This window comes from Grampus griseus, assembly GCF_964374135.1.
Source record: "Grampus griseus genome assembly, chromosome: 8".
Classification (NCBI taxonomy): Eukaryota; Metazoa; Chordata; class Mammalia; order Artiodactyla; family Delphinidae; genus Grampus; species Grampus griseus.
This window is the reverse complement of record NC_139002.1, coordinates 3939470-3954594: the sequence shown is the minus strand read 5'-3', so window position 1 is coordinate 3954594 and position 15125 is coordinate 3939470. Positions and strand designations below refer to the sequence as shown.

Here is a 15125-nt window from a genome sequence, read left to right as displayed (position 1 = left end):
TTCAGCCTCCAGGGCTGCTGTTAGGGTTAAGTGAGAAGACACATGAAGATGCCAACACGGCATCTGGCATACAGAGATGCTCACTAAACAGGGGTTTACTCCCTCCACCCCAACCCTTAGGAAGATGGATTTGGTCCATCTTGACTCCGTCTGTGACCTTATTTTAATTCCAGTTTGGTCCATCTTGACTCCGTCTGTGACCTTATTTTAATTCCAATTTGATAATAACACTAATCTTGTAAGTAAGGGACCATAGACACCTCCATCTCTTGCTAGGGCTTCAGGCAATATCTAGGTATTTGCCAGCTCTCAGGGGAAGTAGTGTGGGGAGGAGAGGGGGAGCAAAGGGAGTTTGTGTTCATTTGTCCCCACGTGGACCCTTCAGTCCAGATGCTTTCAGTTGCAAGTGACAGAAACTCAATCTGAAATAACTGAAGCAAATAAGGGTGTGTGTCTGCCTTCAGGCTTGACTTGTCCTACTTTCAGTGATGCTTTCTCTTCTTGGTTCTCCTCCTAGTTTTGGTTGACTTTTTTCCTTGCAGACTTTCTCCATCTGTTAGGAAATTTACCCTCCGGAGCAGCGTTTGTTTCCAAACAGGGCCTAGAAAACTCTCAGGGAAGAAACTGATTGGTCAGCCCTGGGCCACTTGCCCACGTTCGCACCGAGAGGGTAGCAGCCCAGTGAAGCCACATGGAGTTGATTCCTGGGGGCGAGCAGGACAGTGTGCCAACAGCCCCCACCTCCCACGGAGCCCAGAGAAAACTGCTGGCAACAAGCATCTGGGGGCAGTGACTCTCTGTCAAGTTCATGCTGAATATTACCCAGCACTATGATTGGTTTTTTCAAGCAAGCTCATTATAAAGACATTGGAGCCAATGTGTGTGTTAGACGTCGTATCAGGGCTTTCAGAGTCTTCATTTTGGTTAATTCACATCGACTCTGTGAAGTAGATATTATTATTTCCACTTTAAGTACAAGATGGGCGGAGATGAGCTGAGATGAGAAAATTGAGGATCGCAGAATTGAAGCTGATAAATGGAATTAGACTCAAATCCAGGTCTTCTGATTTTAAATGTTAAATTTTTTCTGTTATATTACTGTGCCGTATGGCTTCTTTTTGAGATGATGATGATAACTCGTAGAAACCCAGGCGAGATGACTTGTGCCTATAATTCCAGTTAGAAAACACAGACCATGTTCCGCTTGTAGGAACGTGGATTTAAGTCTCTGTGTCCTCTGTGCTGCTAAGGGTTCGACTTTCATTGTAATATCAGCGTAGGCAAATTATCAATAAATCAGGGAATCGGCTTTAAGTAGAATTCTCAAAATAGACACCACAGAATTCCAGCATTATTGGTACCCTGGCCACATCACATGTGTTCACATCAAAAGTGACCGTATAACGCGGGAGCCACATTCAAGATGGCTTTCCAGGGAGACCCCTTGAAAATGTGGGGACCGCCTTCCTCCTCCAGCATGGCTTTCTCCCTCCAGAAGGGACACAGCAAGTCAGAGCTGGGCCCCCTGCTCCACCCCAGGTGTGGGAGAGCAGGCAGACCCCCCTGCCCCGGAGGCGGGCTCACCACCACCCAGCCTCGGCCAGGCGGCCACAGCGGGCAGAGGCAGAGTGGAGCAGTGGCATTTGTTAAGTCTTGAACATTATTTCAGGGCTGCGCTTTAGGTTGAAGCCCCCGTGGTCCTTTCCATAACAGCTGCGAGGAATAAAACCCGCTGCCCACCGCCTACCCCCAGCACACACACTCCTCCTCCTTGTGGGCCTCCATCTCCAGCCTTGGACCAGGCCCACCACGTGTGCGTGGCTGTCACCCTCCTCGCAGGCGGGAGGGCTGTGCTCAGGTTCAGCCGGCCTTTGGACCGCGGGGCAGCCAGGCCCACTGTGACCTTCCAGGGTTTGCCGTCTGGGCTTGCCGTCCGGTTCAGCGAGGCACCAGGTGTGCATGGGCCAGTTCACAGAGAATCAATCCCCATTTGCCCTTCAGCTCAGAAGCTGAAGTGCAGAAGCTTCAGCTCCCGGATGATGAACGGTTCACAAAATGCCATCCTGGCTGCCTCTCCTCAGAAATTAAAGACCTCATCTGTTTCCCCTTCCTTATTCCTTATTTCTTATTCTTCTTCCTCATTTCTAATCTGCAAACAGAAAAATCACTTCTGCGGTAAATTTTTCTTAACTTCAAGGAGTGTGGATGGTGAGAAAATACCATTCTGCCTAGCACAGGAGGCCCCTTTCCTGACGTTAATTTTGTCCTAGGACCATTCATCCTCCTCTGACCCTTGAACTGGGAAGTAAATGGTGCATATCGTGCATCTGGCTAATCCAAGAGGCAAATCTCACCCTGCAGACACCTGATGAGAAGTACTTGAGCCTCCAAGCTCAGTGGAAGGAGCCCTGATTGTTGAGTGAGGAGCAGTGATTTCCAAGAGTGCCCTCCAATGAGAGCTCCCCCCAAGTCAGGGCCTCCAGAGTCACAGAATCCCTGCACGGCCCAGGCCACCCCATATGGAAGGACCCAGACACCCGCTGTTTGGGGCAATTGCAGCAGAAAAGATTCCCAGCCCTGAGGCCCGAAAGACTGAGATTAAAATGGAAAAAGGAAAGGAAAAATGCAGACTGCTGCGATGTGATCCACCCATTAGGTAAGGGACAGGCCTGGTTGAGCACACCCCTGGGTGGACCCGCTTTCTCCTCTGTAACTATATCAGTGATCTTTTGAATATCCAACAGGCCTGTGTGGGTGCCCCTGTGTCCAACCCACAACAGAGGAGAGGAAAAGATGTCTTCTCCACTGTGTGCTTCTGTGAAACCTGTAGGCCGCTGGAGAATTTTACTCCATGGTAAATTCCAGCATTGAAAGAGATACAGCTCTCCAGATAGCTTAGCACTGAGCAGTACTGAGTCCAAATTAGACTTTTGGTTTGACAGTCCCTAAGGAGAGATTTCACCTTGGTGAACACAGGAAGTGCGATTCCGGAGTGAAGCCCCCCAGGAGTTTGGTTCACAAGTGCTGAGAGCTCCTCCCTAGGACACGTAGCAGACACTTCAGTCTCCATTTGACCAAAACGGTAAAACAGATGAAAACTAGCTGATGGTTACGATGTATGGTGATGGTGGGCATGAGCTGTAGCTAGTATCCCCATTTCAGACGTGGAGTTGAGATGACTGAGCCAAGGTCCCGAGGCCCCAGGGATCGGAACCAGCTGGATGCAGCCCAGCCTGTGCGCGCAGTCAACAAGCCGTGCCGACCATGACGAGTGTCTGTTGAGTGTGCCCGTGTGTGTCAGGCATGGTTCCATTATCTGTGCATAGAGGGTAACTAAGATGGATCAGAATTTGTGCCAGGGTTCATTTTTTTAAATCTTTTAAAAATTTTATTGCAACATAGCAGGGCAAGGTCAGGGCTCTCAAACAGCTTTCAAGAGCCCCAAAGTTAGGTGGTGTATTTCCATCCTCCATTTTTGATTTATGGTATCGCCTGACTGTGCATCCTTCCCTCTGCTTTAGATCTGGTCTCTACCTCACTTTCAAGGTATAGCATGACTCTCACCATCTCCAGAGGACTTTTAAAAACTATCATAGAAAATGCCCATCTGCCACTTCCTTGCATTCAGATAAAATTACTAATTATCTGCACCAACCATTTGCAACTCAGTTATTACTAAAAGTAATACATGGGTTTTCTATATGCTTTCTATGGATGTATGTGTTGTTTCATATAATTTTTAATAACATAGGCTATTAATAGCAAAGGGATGTATAAAGAAGATGTGTATATACAATGGAATATTACGCAGCCATAAAAAGGAATGAAATTGGGTCATTTGTAGAGATGTGGATGGACCTAGAGTCTGTCTTACAGAGTGAGTAAGTCAGAAAGAGAAAAATAAATAGCGTATATTAATGCATATATGTGGAATCTGAAATATTGGTATAGACAATGTCATTTACAAAGCAGAAATAGAGACAGAGACATAGAGAACAAACATATGGATACCAAGGGGGAAAGGGTGTGTGTGGGATGAATTGGAGGATTAGGATTGACATATATACACTATTGATACTATGTATAAAATAGATAACTAATGAGAACCTACTGTATAGCACAGGGAACTATACTCAATGCTCTGTGATGACCTAAATGGGAGGGAAATCTAAAAAAGAGGGGACATATGTATACGTATAGCTGATTCACTTTGCTGTACAGCAGAAACTAACACAACATTGTCAAGCAAATATACTCCAATAAAAATTAAAAAACAAAACAAAAACAATAGCAAAGGGGTTATACGTAAGACTGTCTGCTATCTATTTGAGTCCCTTATGGTAGTTAGCATAGGATAGTATTTTAGAGGTTCGTCTGAGAGACAAATGCTCAGGTTCGCATCACATCCTGGCTCCATTGCTGACCGGCTGTGGACAAGTTTTCCTTGAGCCTCAATGTCCTCATCTGTAAAATGGGGATGATAAGTGTACCACTTCATAGGTTGTGAGAATTTAAAGAGAAAAATGCATGCAAAACACTGGCTCTCATGCCTGGCACGTAGCAAATGCTCAATAAATATCAACTAGAATGATTAGTTTATTACTGTGGGCACGCCTGTGGGTGCTTAAAAGAAATTGGTGAACGTACAGATTTGTTGCAGGTCCGGGTGAGGACACTTGTAAACGTTGGTCTGTGTCTCTTCAGGTAGGGATGAAAGGCTTACCAGTGACCCGCTGTCTTCCTCGTCGCTCTGGAGAGCAGTGAAGTGGCAGTAGAGGAATCCACCGTGCCTCCTGTCTTCTGTGCTGGGCGGTTATTACTGTGACCAAAGCCACTCCGGAGCATCCAACTGCACGTGTCGCTCTGTGGAGCACTGCACAAGGAGACCAGTCTAGAGATAAAATGCTTGTCCCTTGGGAGATTAGAACATCAAGGGCATTTTGGTGGACGTGTGAATTAGAACGCAGTGGCAGAAAAAAAAAAAAGTTAATACAGAAAGCCTTTAAAATAAAAAGAGACTTGAGACACAGCCCTTTAACTGTACAGACGAAAGGCCACGGTTCACAGAAATAAAACGACGTGCTCACGGTCCCTCAGTTTGTGTGGAGCTGCAACTGGGATCCAGGTCCCCAGACCCCACTGCTCCTTCCACTTAAGTCGCTGGGCTGCACACCTGCAGGGGGCGCCTCTCTCCTTCATGCACAACACAAGGTGAGTGACGCCTCTGAGGCTTGTGCAAAATGGCACTGCTGCTTCCAGTTCACCTGTGCACCCAGCAAGTACTTTTGTTCTATGCAGTTCAAGGATATGTACATTCACATTATTATGGGGGTTACAAGAAGTATAATAATTACTGTGGAAATCTGGAAGAAATACTTCAAAAATGTGTGTGTTGAGGCATCATGATGGTATGCGTGTGTCAGAATCAGCTAAGGAAGGTGCCGTGAACAGGCTAAGTTTTCCAGAATTTTTGTTTGCATCACATAACTTGCTTCCCATAAGAGAAAACCACAAATTAGATCATCAGTTTTCAGGACCTTAGAGTTAGCAGATCTCTCAAAAAGTCATCACATCCATTAGATTATTTCTGTCAGAGTTATATTCTTACCCACCATCAAGGAGATGCATGTCTGCAACTCTCTGAGGACATTTTGCAACCACACACAAAGTCTGTACTCAGAAAGTCCTTCAGTGTGTCTAACCTAAGTCTATCTTGCTGCAGTTTAAATAAACCACAAGCACTTACATTATTTATCTTAGTGAAAGTGGATTGACTGAGGCATGTAGCATAAACTCACCCCTTGTTCCCTTTTGGAGAATCTTCTCCATATTCGGACTGCAGTTCTTCTCAAATCTCAGAAGCCCCATCTCTTTTCATGGTATCATACACACATGGATGACTTCAGGAAATAAACTTAGTGAATGAAATATAGGAGTAATACAAATATTCTGAAACAGAAGTGACAGGAGAAGAAAATAGAAATTTATTATTTTCAAAGCCACAAAGTAGGAGGTTGATTGGAAAAGGTGAAAGATGAGAGAGAGAGAGGGAAAAAATTTGTCATTGAATGATATTTTCATCGGAGAGGAAAATAAGTACCAACAAATGAAATCTGACGCATCTTTGCAAGTTTCACCAAGCTTGAAAATGTCCCTTTAAAATTTCCCGTAAGCGGTTGCTGGCTGCGGGATTTTTCCAGTGTAAAGGGAATCTGAGTTCAGGAGGCCAGGGAACGCCAGAAGGAAAGGGATTTTTTGATGCTTGGAGTTCTGAGACTGTCAGTTTAAAAAATGAAAGTAATATAGAAGGGGCAAAGTGGCATTTATCGTACCATCTCTCCAGGCTCCTGTCTCTTTAATCAGCTAGCCTGATTTGCCCAGTAAATGATTCCTGAGAGTGTGTGTGTGTGTGTGTGTGTGTGTGTGTGTGTGTGTGTGTGCGCGCGCGCGCGCGCGCCTCCGCGCGCACCCGCGCGCGTGTGTTGTAGCTCTGTCAATCCTTGGATTAGAACCAATGATTGCAGCTTGTAGGAGGGCTGTCCAGGGCCAGATTGTACGAGGTGTCTCAGTGCCAGAGTATGAGGAGAGATAATTACTGAGAAGTCACACTCTCTCCCATCCTTGGCTTTCTTGTGGTGTCCTTCAGCAAAACAGTGGATTTAAATCTCCTTCCACCAGCTCCAGAGCAACGCAATCTGTCAGGAAAGAAAGAAAGAAAGAAAAACCCCGAACCTGACAAAAAAGAAGAAAAAGAAGAAAAAAAAATCATGAAAACCATCCAGGCAAAAATGCACAATTCTATCTCGTGGGCAATCTTCACAGCGCTGGCTGCTCTGTTTCTCTTTCAAGGTAAGAGCTTGCTATTGATTTGCCTACAGTCGACCCAGGAATTGTACAGCGTGCTGTTGGTGATTCGCAGACTCTCTGAGTCGGCTCTGCTGTGCGGTTGGTTTGCAGGTGGGGGAGAGAGCGTCCGAGCAGCATGGCTGGGACTCCATCCTCCCTCCCAGGCTGTGAGGATATTGATTTGATGTTGGCTGCTGCCGGAACGGTGGGTGGGTGTGTGGCGCGGGGGGGCGGGGGGGGAATGTACGTGCAGAAGTAAAATGTGTCTGGGGCTCCCGTGCGGTACGTGGCTGTGTGCTGGTCCCCTGGACCTCCGTACATTCTTGCACACACACGATAGATGGAGACACATGGAATCACGGATTCGGAGGGCGACGGGGCTGCTAACGCATTGCTTATGGTACTGGGAAGAAATTACGAGAGGAAACTTTAAATATCTATCGGCCAGTAAACTTGCAAAGCTTCTGCAAGGAGCACACAGAAAACGCAGGCTAGGCATAATCAGGTACCTGTGCATCGTGGTCAGAGAGCCAGCTAGAAGGGCTGGATCGGTCCGCAGCAGCGGTGGGCAGCGGGGTAGTTTCCCATGTGTTTTGGGGTGTGTTTGTGGAGGGGGGCGGCGGGGCGTGGTAACAAGCAGGTAAGAGGCTGTAGGAGCCAGCGGGGCTCTGAAATTCCGGAAAGCTCTCCTAAGTTGAACGGAAAGAGGCATGAAGAGTCGAATACTAATGTTTGGTTTCTTTCTCTTCTGGGAAGCGGAGCTGAGGGGCTGCAGTTGGGGCCGGGCTTGCTGGGGGTGAGTGCGCGCTGTGACGTGGCCCTGCGGTGCTGGGGTGGCTTGGGATCCGCTTCAACCTTGAGTCCGCTCGCTGCACCGGGTGGCCCCGCGCTCTGTCCCGGCTTTCAGGTCCCAGCAGCCGCATTACCTGCCCACCTGCTTGCTCCCACCCACCCTGTCCTTTGAGGGTCTGGCTTGCCTTTCTTTTTTGAAGATCCCTGCACTCCCAGGGACTGAGACGGGCAGAGGAACTTCCCCCGGGTGGTCCAGCAGCATCTCCCAGAGGACCACGCGTGGAAGCTCAGCGCTGGCAGCTGAGTCCCCAGAAGAAAGTTCACTCCCAGGGGGTGGAGAAGGCTGAGGAGTCCCACCCACCTGATTCCCTTCCCCACTGCAGCACGGGGCTTTCGTGGTCCGGACTGGTCCCCACCTCGGGTCCCGCTGACCTCCCTCTGAGGGTGGGCTTTGGGGACTGTCCCCTTGCCATAGTTGCAGGGGTGACCACGCAAGGTGGGCAGAGGGACCAGGCTGGGAAGAACCAAATGCGCGTGTACCTTCGGCTGGGGCTCGAGGGGGAGGAAGGGGGCCCCGGAAGGATCTGAGTTGGATGCAAGCAAGTCCCTTGTGCGGGATCTCCTTGCCTTGCCAGCTGCACCCAGCCTCGGGGGCGCCGGCCTCGGGGTGTCTCTCCTCCCTCACTGGGTGGTGGGTGTGAGAGTGAAGGAGGCCACGTGGCGGCAGCCCTGATTGACTCGTCTTACGTAACAAGGAGCTGTGGCAGCATGTGTGTGTGTGTGTGCGCGCGTGCGCGCGTGTGCAAACCCCTGCTTGTACTGGGTGAACAGGGGCTCACCCAGTGAGGTCAGAGCCCCAACTCTGGCAGCGGGGAAACTGAGTCCAGAGCCAGGTAGACTCAGGGAAACAGCTTCTATCATGCTAACCACAGAAATGGAAACTAACTAGGCAAGGGGTGGAGTGAGGGGTCAGAGGAAGGGACAGGGAAGGTCCCAAGACCTCCATAATTTCCATCTGTCCTGAGGTCTGTGTCTCTTCCATCTGTAACTTCAAACCGGAGACAATGGCCAAAATTCCACCATCCACAGCCCCACGGGCTGCATGCCAGGAGCCCCAGGGCCATACTGAATTTACATATAAATTAGCATACATGATTTTTTTTTAATCAGAAATAAATGCAGGGAAGCATAATATTTGCTCATACTTTGAATCAATCCTGAATAGATGGGAAGGAAGTGGTGATGCACAATTCTCCAGGGGGAATTCTGATTTTGCATTCTTGTTGCCGTCTTGGGGTGGGGATGGAGGTGACTTGGTTATCCCAGATCTCCTCACATTCTACCAAATCCTGCTTTTCCTAAGACGAATAATGGCCTTATTTGTGCTACCCACCTCGAGCCGGTTCTGAATAGCCTTCAAAGTGTCACAAAAGAACAGGGCTGCACAATTTTAATGCAAAGGGACCCCCAAGACCCCTGAGCCACATGCCAGTTGGACCAGCCAACATGATGTGTGTTTTCTCTTCAAGGGGTTGAGAGCTGGAGTCGGCCAGCTACCTCTTATCAAACTCACAGAATTACTGAGGCAGCCACGTCTTGCCTGCAGTAATCCACCCCTATTGCATTGACCCAGTGGGACTAGTTAGAATGCAGTACACATTCTAAGGCAATTTTTTCTTCTCCTCTGTTTTTGTTTTAAGCTGGCTCTTCCTAAAGCCGTTACTTCCTGGGTTTCTTGCCTTCTTGAAAAGGTGCCCGGCGCTAGGGGCAGGTGATGGACCCCTCCCTGACCTGCTTCTCACCTCTACCCCACCAGCAACCATGATCCAGCTTAGATGGGGAGGGAGTCAGCACTGATTAGTGATGGGTGGGAGGCAGGGGGTGATTAGCGCCCTGGGGCTCTGGCCCTAAGAAGATCTGAGGTTGATTAACAAGAGCCCCTCCCAGTTCCTGGGAGCCAGAGTGAGGACCGAGGATGGGATTAGGCGCTGTCCTTTTCAGCACACCGCCCACCTTCTGCCACTGAGAGGCTCTGAAAGGAATGGCTGGCTGGTGGTGCTGCAGCTTCTCTCCTTCTAGTAACCCGACCATTTCTCCTTCGAAGGATTAATGCTCCTTTCAACACTTTCCGAGGAGCTTGGCTAGATTCCTGTCTTAACCTTTCTCATTTTCTCTCACCTTCTCACATCCCACATCAACACACCTGCCCACTTATACACAGGCAGGGCAGCGGGGAAGGGAGAGGAGATGGGGCTAGGTTCACCCTCTCGTTCTCTGGGCACCAGCAACATGGACACCGTTCAGCTGGGCGGATTGGCCAAGTTCCTGCCACTCACAGTAAACACTTGGGTGCCAGCCGCAGCCTGAGCTGGGCAGTGCTTCTGAGATGTGAGGGGGGCAGATGAGACCATAACAATGTTTACTGGCAAAGTGAAGAATCGGTTTGGGATGATGGGATCCTGGGCCTGATGTAAGCATTGTGGGCACTTGGAAGCATGGCCAAAAACAACTTCAGGCGAGACTGCAGAGGAGCTTCACGGTGTGGACCCTGGCTGCCAGGCTTGGAGCTGCCAACTGGGGGCGAGCCATGGGTGAGCCGTGGATGGCACAACAAATGCAGCTCGCCTCCATCCTTCACACACAGTGACGGTCCTCGGGGCATTTGATCGAGGTGGCCGGAGGGTCCCAGCCGGGGCCACTCTTGGGTCGCAGCGTTACTTGCCAGGCACACAGCCTTGTCCTGGTGCTGCTTCTTCCCTTTGTCAGTTTTAAAGCCAAATACGAGCCCTGGAACCCCTTCTCATCCTGTGACATCTGCCCCTGACTTCCGTGGTTTCCCAGTGGCCTCTCCTAGGGTGCTGAGATGAAGGGTGCTGAGCTGTGTCCCTGAAGGGCCTCTCCTGGTCCCCTGCTTGTGTGCTCTGCCACGCACTGTGTCTCAGCAGCTCCCCGGGGCTCTGCCCCTGCACCCACGCAGTCTGGCAGCCCTGAGAAGCAGTGACCCAGGCTGGGGCCAGCTATGTGTCGTGGATGGGCCACACCAGTGCTGGCTTTAGCCACAGTTTACCCCTTGGGGCGAGGTGAGCTATCTCAACATCCTAAGCAGTGGTGACATTTCTGAGTCAATGTGGGACACATGATTCTGGGACGTCCAGGAACATGCTGGAAGGATTTGTGATGCTCTTGCCATCTGCTCCTGGTGGGAACACTTTGGAGAGGACTGTTGTGTCTAGGATTTGTCCCTGTTCCAGAATTTTTAGGTTTGGAGCTCACGACCTGCTCTTGCCTCTTGCCCCTCAACTAGGATGATAATGACGCAAAAAACTCCCACTTTGCTTTATATGTAACCCCAGCGGAGGTCCCTCAGACCCTTCCAATACCCTAATGAGTGTGCCTGACAGATTTCCAGCCAGTTCTGGTGGCCTGAGCACAGCTGGGTGGGCAGCAGGTACATCCAAACTCAAAGTCCCCCATGTTTTCTGTAGGTGGAAATACTTCCCTCTGTGCGCCCGCCTCCCCACCTGCCTGCCAGGATGGGGAGCAACTCCCCTGGGTGTTGTAAGGACTCATTAAGGCTTGTAACGCGGCAAACATGCGGTGCTAAGTGGAGCTCCATGCTGAGCCTGCTGGTATTTACGCAGCTCCTTCTCTTTCTGCTCTACTGGCTTGTTACATGTTTACTTTATGTCTGTAGTCATTTGAAATTCAATAAAACTAATTAAACATAAAAAATGAAAACACTCAAAAATAAGGTAATCGATGATGTACAGGTCGGATGGGGTTGGGTACCACATCTTCCCAGGTGTCTCCTCCCACCTGGTGGCAGAGGCCTCTTACCCTTAGAGGATGTGCTGGTTAAGACAGGAAGGGACTTAGAAGAAACATGCGGCGGGGACCATACCTCCCATCGTTTTGTAGGAGGAGACTGTTCAGGGAGGGGGAAGGGGGTGGGACCAATGGCAGGGGGCGGGGCCCTGGGAAGGGGGAGGGTGGAGCCAGGAGTTTCAGAGGGAAAAGAACAGCTCTAAGCTGTACTGGCAAAGGGTGGGAAGAAGAGGACTCTATCCTCTGCCTTGACTGATTTTGTCCAGTAACCTCTAGAATTTTAGTTTATGTATTTATGTATTTGTTTCTGCAACCTTCTGGACTGAGCCCGCTCTTGCTGTGGCCGCTTAAACTTACAAGAGCTTCAGCGAAGAGATGCGTGTGTTCCTCCTCCATCCCTTGCCTTCTCACTCTCCCTGCGTCTCCCTCTCTTCCTCTCCCCTGTCCTCCCTCCCTCTTTCTGCCCTCTCTCCTCCTTTCCTCTGCCCTCCCAATTCTCTTTCTCTCTCTCCCCTTTTCTTTCTCCCTTTCATTTTCCCTTCTCCTCCGTGGGAAACATAATTGATCAGCTGACAGATCTGGGTCAACCTGGCAGGGGTTGCTCCGCCTTGCACAGGCTTGCCTAGGAGAGGAGGGGAGTCTGTCCTCCCAGGTCACCAGGAGCCCAGATGACGCGGTGCAATGATAGTGGGGGGACCAAAGAACCAGTGGCGAGTTCACGCCCCGTAAGTGTGGCTGGGACCCCACTGACAGCAGCGTCCTCAGCTGTTGTGTGTCCCCGACACTCCAGTGTTCCACGTCCCTTTTCCCTTTGCCTCTTTCCTGCTTCTGTTTAGTTTCTACGCCCTGCTTGTTCCCGTGTCCTTGTTCTTCTTTCTGCTTGCCTCCCTACCTTTTCTCCTCTTTCCAAAACCAAGACAGGAGATCTCAGAATCTCCCCCACTTAAGTCATATTAGAGAAATGGCCTTTTGTTTACTTGCAAGAAGAAAAACAGAAACTCTGCCAGAAGAGCTCTGTAAGTCATTTGCAAACCGCAAAACAAACCAAAAACGATACACATTTTCATTGCTGAGAAAAAAGTATTTCAAGAGAGACTGTCAAGCTGAGAAACCAAATATTGGAAAACATGTTCTTCAGCTCTGTTACTAAGGACATCTTAGGTTACTAAATTTGATTTCTTTCTTTCTTTCTTTTTTGGCTTCTCAAAGAGTATTGTCCTTTACAGCAATAAAAGAATGTTCAAAAGATGGACTGGTTTTGGCTTCAATTGCTCATTCAAATTCACTCTTCAGAGGCACCTCCTTTGCTTCTCCTTGGTGGTGGTGTCACCAAACTCTAATCCAACACAGACTAGACCTAGTTGTTTATTTGTCCGTTGGTTCAATCACCTGGCAAGTGTTTATTGAGTTCCTGTTATGTTCCCTGCATTGTCTTAGGTGCTGGGAATATATCAGTGATCAAAGCAACTAAAGACAGAGTATGGGGACTTCCCTGGTGGTCCAGTGGTTAAGACTTCACCTTCCAATACAGGGGGTGCGAGTTTGATCCTTGTTTGGGGAGCTAAGATTCTACATGCCTCGTGGCCGAAAAACCAAAACATAAAACGGAAGCCATATGGTAACAAATTCAATAAAAGTCTTTAATAATGGTCTACATCAAAAATAATCTTAACAAAAAAAAAGAGTACAGTCTCCCAGATTTGATTTCATTTGCCATTCTTTATAATCACATTGCGAAGAACCAACAGGACCAGAAGCAAGGGGGGCACGTTGCGTGTCATGGCCTCCTGCACAGTTGCTTGTGCAGATTATGATGGACGGGAAGAACGCAGCAACCCCGGTTGCTTGTTTTTAGATGGGGAGTACTGGGGGAGGAGGCTCCTCCTGGCTCTGGGTCCATCATGTAACAGCTGCTGCCTCTGCTACGCCACCTTGACTCCTGCCGCAAGGGGCTCAGGGATGTGTGATGCTCCCTCAGTTAGCACAAGGATGGCGAAACCTGGCGTGAGGTAGTTGGCTTTGCGACTGTTGGCTCTTGTCATTCGAGTTATTCGTTGGTTCTTGGCACTGCTGCCATCCTGTCCAGTGGCCTGTGCAGCACGTTTGTGCCCTGCCTTCTGCATAGAACTAGATGGTCAAAGGGGGCAAGGGGGGCAACTTACACAGGGCAGGGCAGGGTTTGCTGAGGCAGCTGGTCGGGGTGAGGCAAATGCCGTTCAGGGGACTCTGAGGGATTCAAATTTCAAGGTAGACTTAAGATGACCTCCCTTCTGAGAACCTATTTTGTCTTTTGCTAACCACTCATCACACCCTAATTTAGGGTTCCTGGACTAGTAGACATGCGTCGTCATTTATTGGTTCTCCTCTGATACTCCAGCTGTGGTTGGGACACAGTCTTCTTTCAGTTGTCAACTTGTGTGTTCAGCCTCATGTACCCAAAGGGAATCGAGCTTTTCTTCCGCCCACGTTGTGTGCTGTGGCTGCCCCGTGGGTGCCTTAGGAACACTGCTTACCCCACTGCTTCCATCTGCATTTCCATAGTGGTGGTGATTCTTCTTAGCTCTTCCCCTGTAGGAGAACAGGTAAGTATCTTTCTCACGGATCCATGGTTCTTCCAAGTCAAGCAACCTGGAGCAATTGTACCTCTTCTGACCCCGTCTCAGATGTTAGAAGGTCCTCAGTGGGTAGGTGCAATGTGTCTTTATTTGCAATATTCCCGTTTTCTAAGCCAGTGGTCTTCTAATTTGTTCTACCATAGAATCACCTGAGGAGCTTTATAAACGTGTCCATGTCTGGACCCCATCCCGGAACAATTACACCACAATCTCTTTGTGAGCTGTCTGGTTATTTTTCAGAGCTCCCTAAGGGGTTCCCATCTGTGGCCAGGTTTAAAAACCATACCTCTCGAGTCATCCGAAAATGTTCTCCAACCTGGAATGAGACGCATCCACTCCATGAGCCTCAGTTGCTTCATCTCTAAAATAAAGCAGTTGGACTAAAAGACTTTCAAGTTTCATTTCAAGTCTCACATTTTGCAATTCCGCAAATCGTCTTTTTGAGTCTAGTCCTTGAAAGGTAGTGGTGCTAGAAGAAAATATTCAGAAGCAGTCTCTGTTTGTAGGAAGCTAAGAATATGAACACAGTCACAGACGGACGACCAAAGCCGGAACGTGCGAGTGGTGTGTGTGCACACAAACACCACACACTGTATCATACATACTGTCCCACATATCCGTACACGCACGCGCTTCTTCATCAAGAAGGCATCCTTCAGAGGGCTTCCCTGGTGGCGCAGTGGTTCAGAGTCCGCCTGCCGATGCAGGGGACACGGGTTCGTGCCCCTGTCTGGGAGGATCCCACATGCCGCAGAGCGGCTGGGCCCGTGGGCCATGGCCGCTGAGCCTGCGCGTCCGGAGCCTGTGCTCCGCAACGGGAGAGGCCACAGCAGGGAGAGGCCACAGCAGTTAGAGGCCCGCATACCGCAAAAAAAAAAAAAAAGAAGGCATCCTTCAGGTGGGAAGAAAGGATGAACTAGTCGTGGCATTTCAGGTAGGGGAACTCAGGAAGGATAACAACCAACCCTATAGGAGAAATTCAGGGGCTTTGGGATGTGTGAATATGGGTCAGGAATGAATGTGCCAGAGGCGGATTTAGAGCGAGCT

The 15125-nt window shown here is 49.4% G+C and overlaps 1 protein-coding gene across 4 annotated transcripts in view; it reads left to right on the top strand.

The window, feature by feature from the left end:
- Positions 1-6767: 6767 nt before the first annotated feature.
- Positions 6768-15125, top strand: part of LOC309826206 (neurotrimin) — a gene marked incomplete at both ends in the record, with an annotated part of 942560 nt that continues 934202 nt past the window's right edge. For all 4 annotated transcript variants that reach the window (XM_082660185.1, XM_082660184.1, XM_082660183.1 and 1 more), the window contains one exon: positions 6768-6849. In XM_082660185.1, the coding sequence (XP_082516311.1) occupies positions 6768-6849 (82 nt within the window). The remainder of the gene's footprint in view (positions 6850-15125) is intronic.